Raw genomic sequence first — 16,975 nt, 5'->3', positions numbered from 1 at the left:
ATAAATAAATCTTTAATTGATGACGTTCTTTACCATGTATAGTGTTCTGCCTGCACACCAGAAAAGGGTGCCAGATTTCATTATAGGTGGCTGTGAGCCACCATGTGTTTGCTGGGAATTGAACTCAGGACCTCTGGAAGAGCAGTCAGTGCTCTTAACCGCTGAGCCATCTCTCCAGCCCAATTGGTGGTGTTCTTGACCTTCCAGCAGACCAGAGACTTCAGGCTCTGGGGAAAGGACCTTCTTTCTTTCCTTTATCTCTTTAATTTTCCCTGTCTTTCTGTCCTGCCTCAGACCTTCTCCTGTTAATGCAACATGAAAGATAACTTACAGAAAGATGGCTGTGCCCCCCAGGTTGTCTGAAGCCTCGGAAGACTGGGGTGAAGAATAGTGGGCAGAACTCCTAACCATAACCTGCACCCGAGTGTGCCCCATCACACCAGCACCACATGTGCCTGCTCTCACCATGGCCCATTCAGCTCATCTTAGGGTCAGGACTTAGCTGCATGTAGTTTATTGGGGAATGCAAGCCCACATCGCACAGGTGAGCATATGTGCTACTTTTCACCACTAGAGACTGAGTCTGTCAGGGAGATGGGCTTAGCACACAGTCTGTACCTCCATTAGGTTGGATTTCAGGGTTTCTCTTCCTTCTCCCAAGGTTGAGATAGCCAGCATTCAACCAGTTGCAGACTTTTCCCCTGAACTGAGCCAAATGCTCTGAAAGGACTCATCTTGCTCCGTGCGTCCCATTTCTCCATGGCCTCCGGTCTTGCCCTGTCACTCCAGAGTACAGCTTCCGGGCCCTGGGCCAGATGGGTGCCTACTCTCAGAGACTTCATGCTCACCTGACATGCAAAGTTGAGTCTGACACCCCCAAGCTGATCATATGCTCTGAGGTCCCTCCCAAACACACGAGGCCTTAGTCTTCCTCACAGCCACAGACACTGCATTAGGAGCTGACTCACCTTCAAGGGGCAGCCAAACCTGGAGCAACAGAAGGTCCCAGAAGGCCAAGGAGGATAGGCACATCTGTCTTTCATTCTTCCTGCACTTTTATAGATTTGGCCACATGCCTGGCGCTGCTACAGAGTCTGTGTGGTTCACCCAGTTATCTTCACAACAACCAAATGGTTGGTTTCATAGATGAGAAAAGTGGGGTGTGCAGGGAATTGAGTTGAATAACTCCACTGTGGGCTCAGCATTGGAAGAAGGACATGCCAAGGCCAAACTCTGGAGAGCTGAGCCAATGTGATCAATTGATACCACCACCACCCTCTGTCCCTTCCTCCCTCCCCTCCCCACTCTTCTCTCTCTCTCTCTCTCTCTCTCTCCCTAGGGGGGAGGGGTAACTGGGGGTCAAATCCAGGGCCTCAAATAGGCAAGGGCTCTACCACTGAAGTTATCCACCCCAAACAAATAAATAAATAAAGCCCCAGAAAGCGGGGGCTTTATATATTTGAGACAGGATCCCATGTATCCCAGGCTGACCTCAAACTGGCTATGTAGCCAAGGGTCATCTTGAACTTCTGATCCTCCTGACTCTATTTCTGAAGTGCTGGACTTGTAGGTGTGCGCCACCACACTCCATTCATGTCATCTGCGGTTAAAGCTCAGGGGTTCAGTTTTCACAGAAACTCTCTACCATCTTAGTCACAGTCTTGAACCCCAAGGGTAGGTTCTAAGTTTGGCCTTTGGCTGTGGACAGCAGAAGCCACGTCTGAAAGGCTGGCTTCCTCCTATATCCATCCAAACACTGGATCTGGGCTACAACAAGGTCCTCTTCTCTCTCTGTCTTGCTTCCAGCTTGTTGTCCTGCTCTGCCTTTCCCCTCACTCCCAATTCTTTAATGCCAGCTCTGTACGGAGCACAGCTCTGCGCACTGGAAACTCTCTTGGAATGAATGTACCCCCCCACACACACACACACTTTATTGGTTTCTCATGACTATAACAAAATACCAGAAGCAGATTAACTTATTCAAGAAAAGAGATTTCTCATCTTATAGTTTTGTAGATCCAAAGGCATGGCACTGGCATCAGCTCAGTTCTAGTGCTCTTACCCTGGCCATCCCCAAACCAAAGAATGCACTATTCCCCATACTGCTGCTTGTGGCCAAGAAAGGTGGTGTAGCAATTTGGAACTGGTCATTCTCCACTCCAAGCTCATCCAGACCTGGGATCCAAAAACGACTGGCCAGGTTGGGTTTGGGGCTGAGTCAGCTGCAGACCTGAGATCTAGGATGTGGGTCTGGGGTCTGAGCTTCATGTGGGGCCAGGCTGCCTGCTTGAGCTGGGATTACTGAGCAGAACAATGGAGCTCAGAGGCCTCAGTGAGCAGGTTTCACAAGGTGGCAGGATCGGCAGGATCAGGTTTAGAGATGAGCTGCCAAGGATCTTCTGGAGCTTCCTGGCCTAACCGCAGCTCCACCACCCCCACCCCACCCCACTTCTCAGCCCCTGGTGTCCTTTTCCTGCACCTCTTAAGTTCTGCTCAAAGCATCTTTGTTTGAGGCTGTTCAGGTGCAGCCACAGCCCCGCCTTGGCCTTGCTAATTACCTGGGCCTCCACCTCCTCTGTCTTTTAAGCCCCCAGGTCCTCCCCTGGCCCCAGTCACCAGAGAGGACACCAGGCTTCAAGGGTGAGAGCTAGGTCCAAGGGCTGCCAGGGAATGAAAGATGGGGTCCAGAGGGTGGGGCTCCCGGGTTCTTACTGAGGCCTAAGGTGCCCGGATCTCAGAGGTTGGGCATGCTTGGTCAGATTTGGTCACATGGAGCCTAGGCACCTACAGGTGTAGAGTCCGGGTGGCCGGGCCAGGGCCAGGACCAAGCAGAGACTAATGGCAGACAGAACTTCCACAGAGGTCCAGGGTGGGGTTGGATGTGCCCCCAAGCCTAGAATGCTCCCTTCTGCTCCCTGCCCCCTCCAGACCAGAGACCAAGCCCTGCGTAACATTACCTGCGCCCAGGTCAGCCCTGAAGATAGAATGAGGGGTGCTTCCCACCTCCAGATCCTGCTCCTGTTAGTGCTGGGTGAGTGGGGTGAGGGTTAGGAGTGTTGCCACAGAGACTGTAGCTGGAGGTTGCCCACCTCACCTCTCCCCACGCCTGGTGCCTCTAGAGCACCATGGGGCATTTTGATCTTTATTCCAAGGCATGGAGTCTCTCTGGCACTGACCTTGGGTTTTCCAATTCTGAGTATGCTGTGTGTATATTATGCCTAATTCCCACCTCCAACCTCCCAGTGCTTTGGGGAGGGTGATAGAGGCTACCAATGGCACAGAAGCTTGGCATGAGGGCAGTGTAACAAATATGTTCCACCTCCTACCTAATCTCTGGCCCAGGCTCTGTTACCTGGCACCAAGTCCCTAATCTAGCCCCTTGCCTGCTTCCTCCCGCAGGAGCCAGACTGCAGAAGTGTGCAGGTGAGGAAGCCTGGGACCCTCCTCCTCCCCAGCTTGGCCCTATCCCCTTTGCTGCACCTACTTCCCAGGCCCCAAGCCAACCTCACTGCCTACTTGTCCTGTTAAAGCTTGTGGGCAGCCCCACACATCCAGCCGAATCGTGGGGGGCCGGGATGCTCGAGATGGAGAATGGCCGTGGCAGGCGAGCATTCAGCACCGTGGAGCCCATGTGTGTGGAGGGTCACTCGTTGCACCCCAGTGGGTGCTGACAGCAGCTCACTGCTTCCCCAGGTCAGTGCTCACTCACTAGTCCAGCTCCAGAGAACACAAGCGGAAGGAAAGTGAGGGTGCCGCCTGGGGAGGTGTGGGCGGTGCCGGCTCCTGACAGGCCCTGTGGTCCAGGTATTGTCAGCAGCCCCCATGTCTACTGTAGACGGGTACTACCATCAGAGTACAGCGTGCTCCTAGGAGCACTGAGTCTGGGTGTCACATCATCCCACGAGCTCTTGGTTCCTGTGCTGCGGGTGCTGCTGCCTCCTGACTACTCCGAGGATGAGGCCCTTGGGGACCTGGCACTGCTGCAGCTGCGTCACCCAGTGTCCCTGAGTGCCCGAATCCAGCCTGTCTGCCTGCCTGCACCAGGAGCCCATCCACCACCCGGGTCTCCATGCTGGGTCACTGGCTGGGGTAGCCTCAGCCCAGGAGGTAAAAACACATGGTCAGGCAATGGGGACTTTGGGGCACCCCATTCTCCGCCAGCTCTGACTGCGAATCCTGGTCTATCACAGTCCCAGTGTAGGACCCAGAGCCACGTGTGAGGACCCAAACCTCCCTTCCACTCAGACTCTAGGAGTCCTGGTTGACGAGTCAGACCTTCCCGTTCATCCTCCCACGGAGCCCCACTTCAAGCCATGCTCTCTCCTGATGCTCAGATTTCTCCCTCTTCCCTCAGTACCGCTCCCAGAGGGGCAACCCTTGCAAGGAGTGAGGGTGCCACTGCTGGATTCCCACACCTGTGACCGCCTCTACCACCTGGGTGCCAATGTGCCCCAGGGTGAGCGCATAGTGCTGCCAGGGAACCTGTGTGCTGGCTACCGCAGGGGCCATAAGGATGCCTGCCAGGTGTGTCTGCTAATCGGTATCATCTGGAATCGGTTCCCCAGCCTCTTATCTCTCTAGAACTCAGGATCCAGGAGGTTGCAGACCCCCAACCTAGAGCTACTTCCCCATGTAACACAAATTGCTAAATGATCTTTTAATAAAAAACCCGGAGCCAGATATTGGGGTAAATGCTGAAAGATCAGAGAGACAAAGGAACAAGCCACAGCCACGTCTCACCTCACCAACTCCTCAAATCCTCAGGCTGAAATCCTGAGTCCTCACCCGAAAGGCTCAGTAGAAAAAGCTCCAGCCGAATAGGGCTTCAGTTCCTGTCTCCTCACCCTTATACACCTTTCTCTGCCCAGCATCACTTCCTTCCTGAGCTGGGATTAATGGTGTGTGTGCTTCCCAAATACTGGGATTAAAGGCAGGTGACCCCCAAGTATTGGGATTAAAGGTGTGCGCCACCACTGCCTGGCTCTGTTTCTCTCCTAGACTGAGTCAATCTCATGTAGTCCAAGGTGGCTTTGAACTCACAGAGATCCAGACAGATCTCTGCCTCCTGAGTGCTAGGATTAAAGGTGTGTGCCATCACTGTCTGGCCTCTATGTTTAATCTAGTGGCTTGTTCTGTTCTCTGATCTTCAGGCAAATGTTATTAGGGTACACAATATATCATCACAACCCCAGGAAACTGGACCTAGGAAAGTGGCCTTGAAAAGCTGGGGGGGGTTGCTATGACTTAAGCTCACCTTTTCCCTGCAGGGTGACTCTGGAGGACCCCTGACCTGTATGGAGTCTGGACGTTGGGTCCTGGTGGGTGTGGTGAGCTGGGGTAAGGGCTGTGCCCTACCCAATCGTCCAGGTGTCTACACCAATGTGGCCAAGTATAGTCCCTGGATCCAGGCTCACCTGAGCCTCTGATGCTGGAGGATTCGATAATGTGACCCTGGAGCTTCCTGGTCCATCCTGCACTCCTCTTTCTTACATGAGGCTGAGATGCTGAGAGCCCGTCTGCCCATGCCCCTGCCTCCTCTCCTCCTTGAGGTACATCTCCTGTCACTAGGGATCTTCTGTGAGTGCCCTGGACTCACACTCCTGCCCTCTCCTTTTGGCTAGTATTTACTTCTTTCTGCTCTAGAGATGGGTAGACCAGCTGGTGAGTTATCCAGCCCATGTGCCTTTTATTTCCCTGGTGGAAGTCAGACAGATTTAAAGTATAAGAGGGACTCAACACCAGAGAGAATCTCCACTGCTGACTTTGAAAGTCGAAGGGCCAGGCTTTATGAGTAGCCAGCCACAAGGCCCTGACAGCCAGCAGGGAAGAGAAATCTGTCACCTCAGGAAGCATGTTCTGCCAACACTCAGGAGACTGGACACAATTTCCCCATCTTCTGATCCCTTATCTTCACACTGGTGAAGCCCTCAACAGACAGCTAGCTCAGCTGAGCAACCCAAGCTTTTGATCCACAGATGTCTGATTTAATAAATTTATGTTGTTTGAAGCTGCTACCTTTGTGGCGATTTGTTGCATGGCCATAAAATCTAGTATACACAGGTTTTACCTGACTATGATGGAGGTGTGCCAGAGGAAGAACAGCCTCTTCCTCCTACACCAGGAGGCTCAGGAGTCTGTATGTCACATCCCAGGCTCAGACCGATAGATAGAGGCCAGCTCCTAGAGCACCAGAGAGAACAGAAACTGAGAGAGATCCAGAGAATTTCAAAGCCGTCTCTAAGGCGCTAACAATGAGGAGGCAGAGATTCTGGTGGAGAAGGACCAAAGGCCTGGGCGTATCTGTTTCTTCCCCTTCTCCCCCATCTTTTCCTACACGCCAGGAGTTCAGGGACTCTACTAGGTGGCCACGGGCCTCAAGAAAGGTTGTGTAGGGGCAGGACTCAAGGTTGCTATGCCTGCCCAAGGCTGAGAGCAATCCACTGTGGAACAGAACTGGTCCACCTTTGGTGGGGTGCTAAGGGACAAAGGTGCCCAGGGCAGGGCATCCTACAAATGGTCATGTGCATATCTCTGGCAGGACTCGAACTCCTGCTGAGAAAACGCTGACTGCTCATGATGTCATGTAAGTGCCTCACCCTGTGCCCTCTCCTCCATTACCTGCCACCACCATCCTTCCTGCCTGGGGCCAGTCAAGCAATCCTCCAGGAAGCCTAAGACAGCAGCATCTGAGGAAATACTGAAAACAGAACAACCTCGGGGCCTTGATATAAATTCATGATATAAATCATGAATCCCTATCCAGAGAGTCCAGCATTCCTAAGGTATGACCAGGTAGCCGAAGAGAGATTCTAGTAGTAGAGAACTAGACGGGTCAGTTAATGACGTCACTGTTCCTGTGACATGTGCTTGAATGAGGGGAGGGCAGGGGCTCCCTGCACCACTTCATCAAAGACAGCTTGTCTGTTTACCAAGTGAGAAAAATGGTGTCCAAAGTCAAAACAGGCCAGTCACAACTGGCATCGGGTAGAGCGGTTTATCTGACCTACAAAGCCTGCTTCTCAGAGTGTCCCGCTGCTTTCTCCACCCGGTCTGCCTCTCAGCCGACTTCTGGGACATCAGTGCACACTGCTAGCAAGGAACAGAACTCGGGTCTATACTGTCTGTGGAATCTTGTCTGACAGCAAGACAGATCCAAGGCGTGACCACCCGCTGAGGCTCTCAGCTGGCCGATCCATGGCCACAGCCCTCACTTCAGGCCTGATCTGCTAGTTGACAGGATGGGAGATTTGGGAGCTGCAGGGCTGCAATAAAGACCAATGAGGGCTGTTGCACATGAGGAGGAGAGAGATTTCAGAGGGTTCCTGAGGGGACAGAGGCTACTTGCTCAAGTAACAATTATTAGTCACACCTTAGGAAATAGACAGAGCACAAAGGCCCGCAGAGGCTCTATAGTTAGTACCACTTCAGAAGGCTGAGAAGATAGTGCAGTTGGTAGAATGCTTGCCTGGCATTTATACATAAAGCCCTAGGTTTGATCTCCAGAAGCCCATAAAACTGGGCATGATGATGTACACCTCTATAATCCCAACACTTGGGAGATGGAGGCAGGAGGATCAGAAGTGCAAGGTTATCCTCAGCTACATAGAAAGTTCAAAGCCAGCCTAGGCTACTTGAGACCACTCTGTCTCAAGACAAAAGGAAAAACTTCCTATACTGGGTATCTCCCCTGAGTCCCTGCACTGAATCCAGAGCCTTGTACATGCTAGGCAAACACACTAAGCACTAGTCTAAGACTCCACTCCTAGTCTCTCATGTTAGAGAGACTCAGGCCTGCCTGGGTGAGGTTAACTGCCCAGAGCTGCAGGGTCACATGGGGGAGCAAGCTTAGTGGGCAGTCTCGTGGAGGTCAAGCCTGCTGCACAGTGGGTTCCTTGGCAAGTGAACCAAGCCAGAAGATAAGAGAGTGAAGAGAGCTTGCAGCAGGTGGGAGCCCTGGGGAGCTTTCCATAAACAGTGTCTCCCAGAACGAAAGCACAGCTGGGGGAATTTATTGGGAGACTCCCCACACTAATTCCAGAAGGATTTGTCATTGCATGAAGAGGTGCACCCTTGCATATGTACAGTTCCAGATCATGCTTCATAACCCCACTTCCTAAAAGAAATTTTTGAGACACTTTTACTATGTTGCCTTAGCTGGCCTGGAACTCACCTGCCTCTGTATAGTGCTGGGATTAAAGCTGTGCTCTACCTGCTCAGTGTAACTGCATGTTTTTTAAAAGATTTCTTTTTTAAATTATGTGTATGAGTGTGTCTATGTCTGTGTGCACATGAGTGCAGATGCCCACAGAAGCCAGAAGTATCACATCCCCTGGAGCTGGAGTTGCAAGCGGTTGTTAGCCACCTGCGGTGAATATTGGGAACTGAACTCTGCAATAGCAATAATTTCTGTTAAGGGCTGAGTCATCTTTTCACTCACCACTGCATGTTTTAAAACAGAAAATGGGTTGTGCAGGAAAATGTTTGTAAATCCAAGGCCAGCTTGTACTACAGGGAGAGTTTCAGAGAGCCAGGACTACAAAGAGAAACCTTGTCTCAAATGAAAAAAAAAAAAAAAGAGGAACAGGGAGTGGTGGTGATGTACACCTGTAATCCCAGCACTCATGAGGTTGGAGGCAGGAGAATCAAGAACTTAAGGCCAGCCCAGGCTACCTAGAAACCTCCCCCCCACACACACTAAAATAAATAATCTCAGCACTTGGGAGACAGAAGCAGGCAGATCTCTGTGAGTTAGAGGCCAGCCTGGTCTACAGAGCAGTACCAGGACAGCCAGAGCTACACAGAGAAACCCTGTCTTGAAAGTGAAAAAGTCCACACTTGCTACAAACACAACAATAAGCATTGAGTTCCTACCTCTGTAACAATCTCAGATCCTGCCCACTCTCAAGGACCCTACAGCTTCAAAGCTGTGTGGAGTTTAAGTACCACACACTAGCTTTGTCTGATACATGATCTGAAATGGACTCTTAATGGCTGTCCACCTCTGGTAGAGAAGGTGAGAAGGCCCTTTGCCTCACAGTTTGGGATGGCACAAATCAATGTTCAAAGGGCTGCCAGTCTGGAAAGTCAAGTCTGCAGGCCCTTCTGAGTACTGAACCTAGGCAAGAAGGTGGGTTGGTGCCATAGGCTCCTGGGAGGAGGGGACATTACCCCATCTTCTCTGATCCCAGCAAGTGTACCTGAGACAGTAGGAGTGAAGACAATCAAGAGCCACCCTCTCTCTGGCTATCACACTGTCCAAACAACAGTTCCCAATTAATGAGAACTCCCAAGGAGTCTCATGCTGGAATAAGGAAAAGACTTGTTCTGAAAAAAATGTCACAGCTCATCAGACCACCTTGTAGGAGCGACTGTAGTTGAAACAATGACAGTCAAATGGTGGACCACCTTGCCTACGACTGCTTATTTACGCCACTTGAGTTTAAAACCCTTACAAGAACTCCACACAGACTCGGGAGAGTTACTGGACCTCTTCCCTTATTCCTCTTCTTCATATGGCCACATTAAATAAATCTGTCTTTGATTTCTGCTTTTCACTGTTTGTTTTTTGAGACGGGTTTTCTTGGTGTTGTAGGGTAAAAGGGCCAGCCAAAGAAACCCACCCTGACCCTGAAACCAGAGCCAGTGAAAGAAACACAATCTACTCCTATAACTAAAGCCAAAAGGCTAAAAAGGACCAGTGAAAGAAACACATTTTGGCCCTGAAACCAGAGCCAAATCTGCCCCTGACCAACTAGACCAACCAATCTCTGAGCAGAAAACCAACCAATCCCTGAGCACAAAGTCTAGCCAATCCGAGCTCAAGGGGATTGAAATCCCACCAATTCCCACCCTGAAAATCTCCCTGGAGAAACTCCACCCCTTAGAAGCCCAGTATAAGCCCTGCGCCTGTTCAGTTTGCTGCTGCTTTTCCCACCCTGACGGAGGCAATTACTCTTCTGGATTCTTCCCTCCCAATGCATCTCTTGAGTGAGGTTCGGGTGACAGCCTTCTTTCACTGGAGTGGAGCAAAGCAAGGCTGTACCACTGTCCCTGGGGAAACCTTCTCCTAGCAGAGCAGAGTTGTCACACTCTGGGGACTTGAGCAGAAGTGTAAGTTCACTGGGGAAACCCTCCCCTGCCAGGGCAGAGTTGTTACATTGGGGAAACCTTTCCCTGGAGCAGGGCCATAAGCTACTATGGTTAGGGTGACTTGTATTCCTCGGCTCCTGACTGCCAAGATCCCTTTCCACCCCAGCTGCAATGCTTACAGGTGTATCCCTGGCTGCCCTGGAACTCACTCTGTAGACCAGGCTGACCTCAAACTCAAGAGATCTGTGCCTCTTCCTCCTGAGTACTGGGATTACAGGTGTGTACCACGTGGCCAAGCCTAGCTAGTCAGGACTGACAAGACCCAGGCTTTGACCCTAATAATTACAGCACCAGTCCTCTAAAACCAAGAACTTCTCTAGCTCCTAAGAGGCCACAACGCATGCCTGAATTGGATGTAACAAACCCAAGCCTGAGGCTAGATGAGGACAACATACAGTGGTGATAAGATCCAAAATTGTGCACCTTCTCAAAATGGCTGTCAAGTTACCCCCTCGCAACCCCTGCATGCGCTTGACCCTTAAATAACTGTGGGCTGGAGAGATGGTTCGGTGATGAAGAAGACTTGGCTGTTCTTTCAGAAGCTAGCCAGGTTCCATTTCCAGCACCTACATGGCGGGTAACAACCGGCTGCAACCCCAGTTCGAGGACCCGACGCCCTCTTCTGGCTTCCCCAAGCATTGCATGCAACTGGTGCACAGACATAAATGCAGGTAAAACATTCAAACTTTTTAATGACAGACGCGCTTGAATCGTTGTCCCTGATTCTCTACGCTCCAAAGCAAGCCACGCTTACGCCTCAGACTCATGAGGCGATCTAAACCGGGGCCTCAGCCTTTGCCCAGGGGTAGTTCAGGCAACCGAGATGGCCGCCACAGACCGCGTAAGGGAGCCGCTTCTGGATCGCTTAAGATGGCGGCGACGGTATGGGCGGGGCTGCGGGGTGAGGGGGCGGGGCGGGCGGGGCCGCGCGGAGCACGCCGGGCCTCCGGGCCGCGCTTGGGCTGCCGGGAAGGGGCGGAGCGTGGCCGCGCCGGCGCGTCGAGCCAGAAGCAGCCGCCGGGATGGTGAGCGGGCGCGGGGGGGAGGGGCGCGGGCCGGGGGCGGCGGGGGCGCCGGGGCCAGGCCGGGGGCCGCGGGCTGGCGTTGACGCGGGCCCGCCATCCTCAGGACGTGTTTCTCATGATCCGGCGCCACAAGACCACCATCTTCACGGACGCCAAGGAGTCGAGTACCGTGTTCGAATTAAAGCGCATAGTCGAAGGCATCCTCAAGCGGCCGCCGGACGAGCAGCGGCTGTACAAGGTGCGACGAGCGGGCGTGGCGGTTGCTCGCGCGGGGCCCAGGCAGGACGCCCACCAGGGGGTCCCGGAGTGTGATGAGCGGCCGGCGGCATCGGGTCCCAGGCCAGCCGCATCGGGTCCCAGGCCAGCCGCCCCGCCCTGCCAGGCGGCCTTGCTCTACGGTTAGGGAAACGGAGGCCTCGGTGATCCTATGCTGCCGAAGGTCGTCGCAGAGCCAGGGTTTGAACCACAGTGTACGTGATCCAAGGCCTGCGGGCGGGGAATCCGCTGGAATCCCACTGCTGGAGGGTGGGGTGGGACCTGACGGATGGAGTGTTGTCTAGAAGATAGGTTATCCCACCAGTGCTTCACCTAGCCAGTGTTTATCCTTGCCAGTGTCCTGATAGTCTAGAACCACCTCTCATTCAAGCACACCTTTTCACTTGGGAAGCCAGCTCCAGTTTTCAGTAAGCCAGGATATGGAGTTGGATCCTCGTGCCTCAAACCCGATTCAGGTTTCCCAGAAGCATGATGTCAATCTAAGTGCATTGAGCTAATTCTGGCTGTAAAGGGGAGCTGACCTTTTGCTCCAGATTAAAGCCGGGTATCCTGTTTCTGAAGGGCTTTCTCTATGACACCCACTGAGCTTTTCTTTGAAAGACCCTTTTGCTATTCTAGGAACCACACATAGTGTTCTAGTACAGCTTTCTAGGCCTCTCTTAAGTTATTGAAACTTTTGATTGCCCTGTGGTTGGATATTCCAGTAATTCCTATTTTAAGGTGAAGGTTGATTTTAAAAAAAAACAAAAACAAACTGACTAGGAGTCAGGTGTACAACTCTGTTGAGTTATGATAACACAGCCTGCATCAAAGTCCTAGGTTAGATCATCAGCCTGGAAAAACTGGGCAATGATTCTACTTGGGAGGTAGAGGCAGGAGGATTAGAAAGAGTTCAGAGCATCTACTGTATGAGATTTCCTCTCCAAAAAAAAAAAAAAAAAATCAAATCCAACTACCTTTATTTATTTAGAGAGCTTGGAAAAGCCAGAACCTAGAGCCTTTGTGAGTTTTATTTTTGTGTGGTACATGCCAACACAGTCCATGTGCTTGTGAAGGCCAGAAACATCAGATTTGCTTGAACTGGAGTTGTGAGCCAATCTATATTATATGGGTGCTGGAAAATGAACTTAGGATTCTCTGCTAGAGCTTATAACTACTGTGAGCCAGCCAGCCAGATTTGGAAATTGTTGGCTCTGGAATGTGTGCTTTACTTAGGGATGGCTCTCCTCAATGTAGTTGCTGACATGCTATGCTGACCAGAAGGCTTTCTTTGGGACTTGTCCCTTTTAGGACTTCTCCCCCAAACCTGCTTCTCTCTTCAGGATGACCAGCTCCTTGATGATGGAAAAACTCTGGGCGAGTGTGGCTTCACTAGCCAGACAGCACGGCCACAGGCCCCAGCCACAGTGGGCCTGGCCTTCCGAGCAGGTAAGATGGCTAACCTGGATGGCAGCTGGCAGTTTGGTAACATCCAAAGAAGGACTTTGGGGAGCCTGTAGTCACCCAAAGCTTTGAGGGAATATCTTTCCAGTCCACAAATACCATGAGGTATTTATTTGTTTGCTTATTAAAAAGCAAAGCCTGGGGACTGAATTAATAGCAATTAAGAGCACTGGCTGCTCTTCCAGAGGACTTGGGTTCTACTCCTAGTACCCACACGGCAGCTAAAACAATTGAAACACATGCGCTCGGCAGGCAGAGGCAGGTGGATCTCAGTTCAAGGCCAGCCTGGTCTATAGAGAAGAGTTCCAGGACAAAACCCTGTCTCAAAAAAACAAACAAACAAACAGGAGTTGTGGAAATTAAAGATGACTTTCAGGTTCCTTTCCTAGTACCAGCCATATTTATGGAATTTATTGAACAGTTGGCCCTGTACTTGATATATTGTCCCACCTCATCTCTTTTTTTTTTTTTTTGGAGGTTGATGGGGCAGGGTTCAAGACATGTTTTCTGTCTAGCCTTGACTGTCCTGGAACTTGCTCTATAGACCAGGCTGGCCTTGAACCCAACAGAGATCTGCCTGACTCCGTCTCCCAAGTGCTGGGATTAAAGGTGTGTGCCACCATGACCAGAATGATTGTGCCAGATTTTAAGGACAAGTGAGCTGGGGTAGTTAGATCTCCTGTCAGACTGGTGGTACACACCTTTAATCCCAAACAGAGGCCAGCCTGGTCTACAGAGGAGTTCCAGAATGGCCAGGGCTCTTTAGAGACCCTGCCTAGGGGCAGGAAGAGATTTAATACTTTTATCCTTTGCCTCTTGGAATTTAAACTAGGGTCATAGAGCTTGGTTTTACAGCTGTGGACCTAGGGACTGTGTATATGGGCAAGAAAATGTGGAGAAGTGGCTCAGTGATGATGAACACTGGCTCTTGTAGAGGACCTGAGTTCAGTTCCCAGTATCCACAGCTCAACCATGTTACACCAGGTCCAGACAATCCAGTGCCTTTGACCTTCATAAGTACGAGCCATACACACATACATGAAAATCTTTTAAAATGACAGGAAGTACTTTTATTTTGAAAGAAAGTTTAACCAAAGGCTAAGGCAGGGGAAGTATGGTTCTAGTTACACTTCTTAGTTTTTATCAAGTAAATCTCCGCACACGCATAGCTGATTGCCACGCTCACCACCCAGCCTGGAGTTCCCATGTCCACAAGGCACCCCTGCTGCAAGTGCCCCACATTATGGGAATCTGCCCGAGATAACTGCCTGATAGGTGACATTGAGGCACTTGTAGGACTGGTGAAGATCCACAGGTCAGATGTCAAGTGAGGTTCCCTTTTGCATGGGCTCATGAGGATAAAAACACAACTTATCTGCCTCTTAAGCTAAGGCAAGGTTGTGTTCTCTCAAAAAGTCACCCTTTTTCTCCAAGCAGAACCTAGTACCCTAGAGGCTAACATTGTCCTAAAAAACATTGATAGCCCTATTTCATGGTTATATCAAAGCTAAGGGAAGTGACTTTGGGGAAGTGGGGGGAGGGGTTCCTGATAAGACATTGAATATGGAGGCAACTGGTCCAAAAGGCACTCTAATCCCTCTGGCAGATGGAATGTGTTGTGACAGGATGTTCAGGGTTGCTGTATCCTTCACACATTTGCAGAGACACTTCTAGAAGCAGCTGACAGTCAACATTAGGTTTTTGGACCTAATTGGGTACCATCCCTCCCTCTGCTACTCTGTCCATGCTGAAGCTTCTCCCTAACACTAACTGCTATTAGGGATGTTTTTATTAAATGGCATTTTTAATTAGACCTATAACAGGAATGAAGGAAATAAATCAAGAACTGTGTCACTGAAGATTTGTAGCACTAGGTAATGGGTCTGTCTCCCCACCCCCCAGACAGGGTTTCTCTGTGTAACCCTGGCTGTCTTCATATTCAACCTGCCTCTACCGCTGCTGGGATTAAAGGCGTGTGCAACCACCTCAGCACCACTGGCATTTGTGACCAGAATGGTTAATTGTACATACTGCTCTTACAGAGCACCTGGGTCCAAGCACTCACATGTCAGCTTGTTGGCATCCTTGAATTCCTGGTAGCAGTCCCAGCTCTTCCCTACTTCTTCCCTAGTTCTGACAGCCAATAGTATCTCCAGACATGTATGGATACCTCATCAGTTGAAAATTGAGAGCCAGGTCATAAGTGTGGGGACAAGCTCAGGAGAAAAAAATATGTGGGGGATTTGTTTTGTACTGAGTCAAACAGTGAGCACTGAAAATGAGCTAAGGAATTGAGAGTATTGCCTGAGGCATGAAGCCGGGGGTCTGATCCCAGCACTGCATTTAAAAAGAAAGAAAACCAGCACAATATGCTTGTAACCCCAGCACTTAGGGGTTCGTTATCTTTGGCTACATTAGCAGGTTTGAGGCTAATCTGGGGCACATGACTGAAGGCATGAGGTAACATTTGAATTCCATTGTGAATACCCGGGTACCCTAAATTTGGCAGCTTTAAGACCCAAAAGTACAAAGGCTGCCTTGGGTCATAAATCAAGTACTAATTGGAAAGAGAAGGGTAATGACTTTAAGGGTTTGGGGGTTTCTTTGTTTTTTGCTTTTTGAAGATTTATTTGTGTGTACAGAAGAGGGCGCCATATATCATTACAGATGGTTGTGAGCCACCATGTAGTTGCTGGGAATTGAACTCAGGACCTCTGGAAGAACAGTCAGTGCTCTTAACCTCTAAACCATCTCTCCTGCCCAGTTTTTTTATTTTATTTTTTTAAATATAAAAGTGTTTTGTGCCTGTGTCAGATGACTTAAACCAGTTCACTGCAAGAGCAACGTGCACTCTGGTTTTTCTTAACAGCCCTGGCCTAGAGCTCCCTCTGTAGATCAGGCTGGCCTTGAACTCTTGAGATCTGCCTGCTGTTTGCTGGTATTAAAGGTGAACACCACCATGCCTGATGCAACCTTAACCACTGAGGCCTCTCTCCAGCTCAAAGTCTTGTGATGCATTGGGCATATATATTGTAGTCAGAGTATGATCGTGAACAGTTCACCTTTTTGTTTGTTCGAGACAGGGTTTCTCTGTAGCTTTGGAGCCTGTCCTGGACTAGCTCTGTAGACCAGGCTGGCCTCGAACTCAAGAGATCCGCCTGGCTCTGCCTCCTGAGTGCTGGGACTAAAGGCATACACCACCACCCAGCAGAAACAGGCTCAGGGAGGGCCTGAGGCATTCTTTTTTTCTTTTTGTTGTTTTTCAAGACAAGGTTTCTCTGTGTAGCTTTGTGCCTGGCCTGGAACTCACTCTGTAACCCAGGCTGGCCTGGAACTCAGAGATCCACCTGGCTCTGCCTCCCAAGTGCTGGGATTAAAGGCCTGCGCCACCACCGCCCGGCCAGTTCGTCTTAAAAGTCTTGGGATTTTCATTTATTTGGCGTTTGGTGGCAAATTGAGATGCTGGTGGAGGGTATGGCAATTTGGAGACAGAAGGTGTAGGCGTCCTGGTCACACTGGTTGGTATCTATTGGGATCAGTGGTAAAATTAGGCCTCTAGGGACAGAAGACATAATACCATTGCCAAGTCACACAACCAAGGTTGGAAGGTCATAGCTTTGGTGGTATTTTGACTATCCTTCCAAGTGAAAGAAACATTGGGCATCTTCTCAAGCTCTGCTCCCTTCCACAGATGATGCCTTTGAGGCCCTGCGCATAGAGCCCTTCTCCAGCCCTCCAGAGCTTCCGGATGTGATGAAGCCACAGGATTCTGGAGGCAGTGCCAATGAACAAGCTGTGCAGTGAGGGCCTGAGGCCCAACCCCTAGAGACCCATTCCCTCAAAATAAAGATTTGGCTGTCCCATCTGGCTGCTTTCTCTGTTCTATCTTCCTCCATTATATGTTCTACTTGCTCACTTTTCACAAGCTTACAAGGTGTAGTCTCAGGTGTCCTATAGGACAAAGTGAAACCTAGTTCCAGGCCAGCCTGATAAGCAAGGGATGGGGATTTATATAGTGCTATTTGCTCCACCCATGACCTTGGGCTATGGGGCACTTCTTGCTGGTTGTGACTTCTCTTTAA

At 50.5% G+C, this 16,975-nt stretch overlaps 2 protein-coding genes across 2 annotated transcripts; both read left to right on the top strand.

Moving 5' to 3' along the window:
• Positions 1–2,985: 2,985 nt before the first annotated feature.
• On the top strand, positions 2,986–5,426 carry LOC118588388 (serine protease 33). The gene is made up of 6 exons (XM_036194664.1): positions 2,986–3,031; positions 3,400–3,423; positions 3,531–3,693; positions 3,836–4,107; positions 4,355–4,524; positions 5,268–5,426. Exons 1-6 carry the CDS (start codon positions 2,986–2,988, stop codon positions 5,424–5,426), a joined length of 834 nt encoding a protein of 277 aa, XP_036050557.1.
• Positions 5,427–11,091: 5,665 nt separating this feature from the next.
• Positions 11,092–16,760, top strand: Elob (elongin B). The gene is made up of 4 exons (XM_036194469.1): positions 11,092–11,174; positions 11,278–11,412; positions 12,773–12,878; positions 16,585–16,760. Exons 1-4 carry the CDS (start codon positions 11,172–11,174, stop codon positions 16,695–16,697), a joined length of 357 nt encoding a protein of 118 aa, XP_036050362.1. The 5' UTR covers positions 11,092–11,171; the 3' UTR covers positions 16,698–16,760.
• Positions 16,761–16,975: the final 215 nt, after the last annotated feature.

This window comes from Onychomys torridus, chromosome 8, assembly GCF_903995425.1.
Source record: "Onychomys torridus chromosome 8, mOncTor1.1, whole genome shotgun sequence".
Lineage (NCBI taxonomy): Eukaryota > Metazoa > Chordata > Mammalia > Rodentia > Cricetidae > Onychomys > Onychomys torridus.
This window is presented reverse-complemented; position numbering and strand designations above follow the sequence as displayed.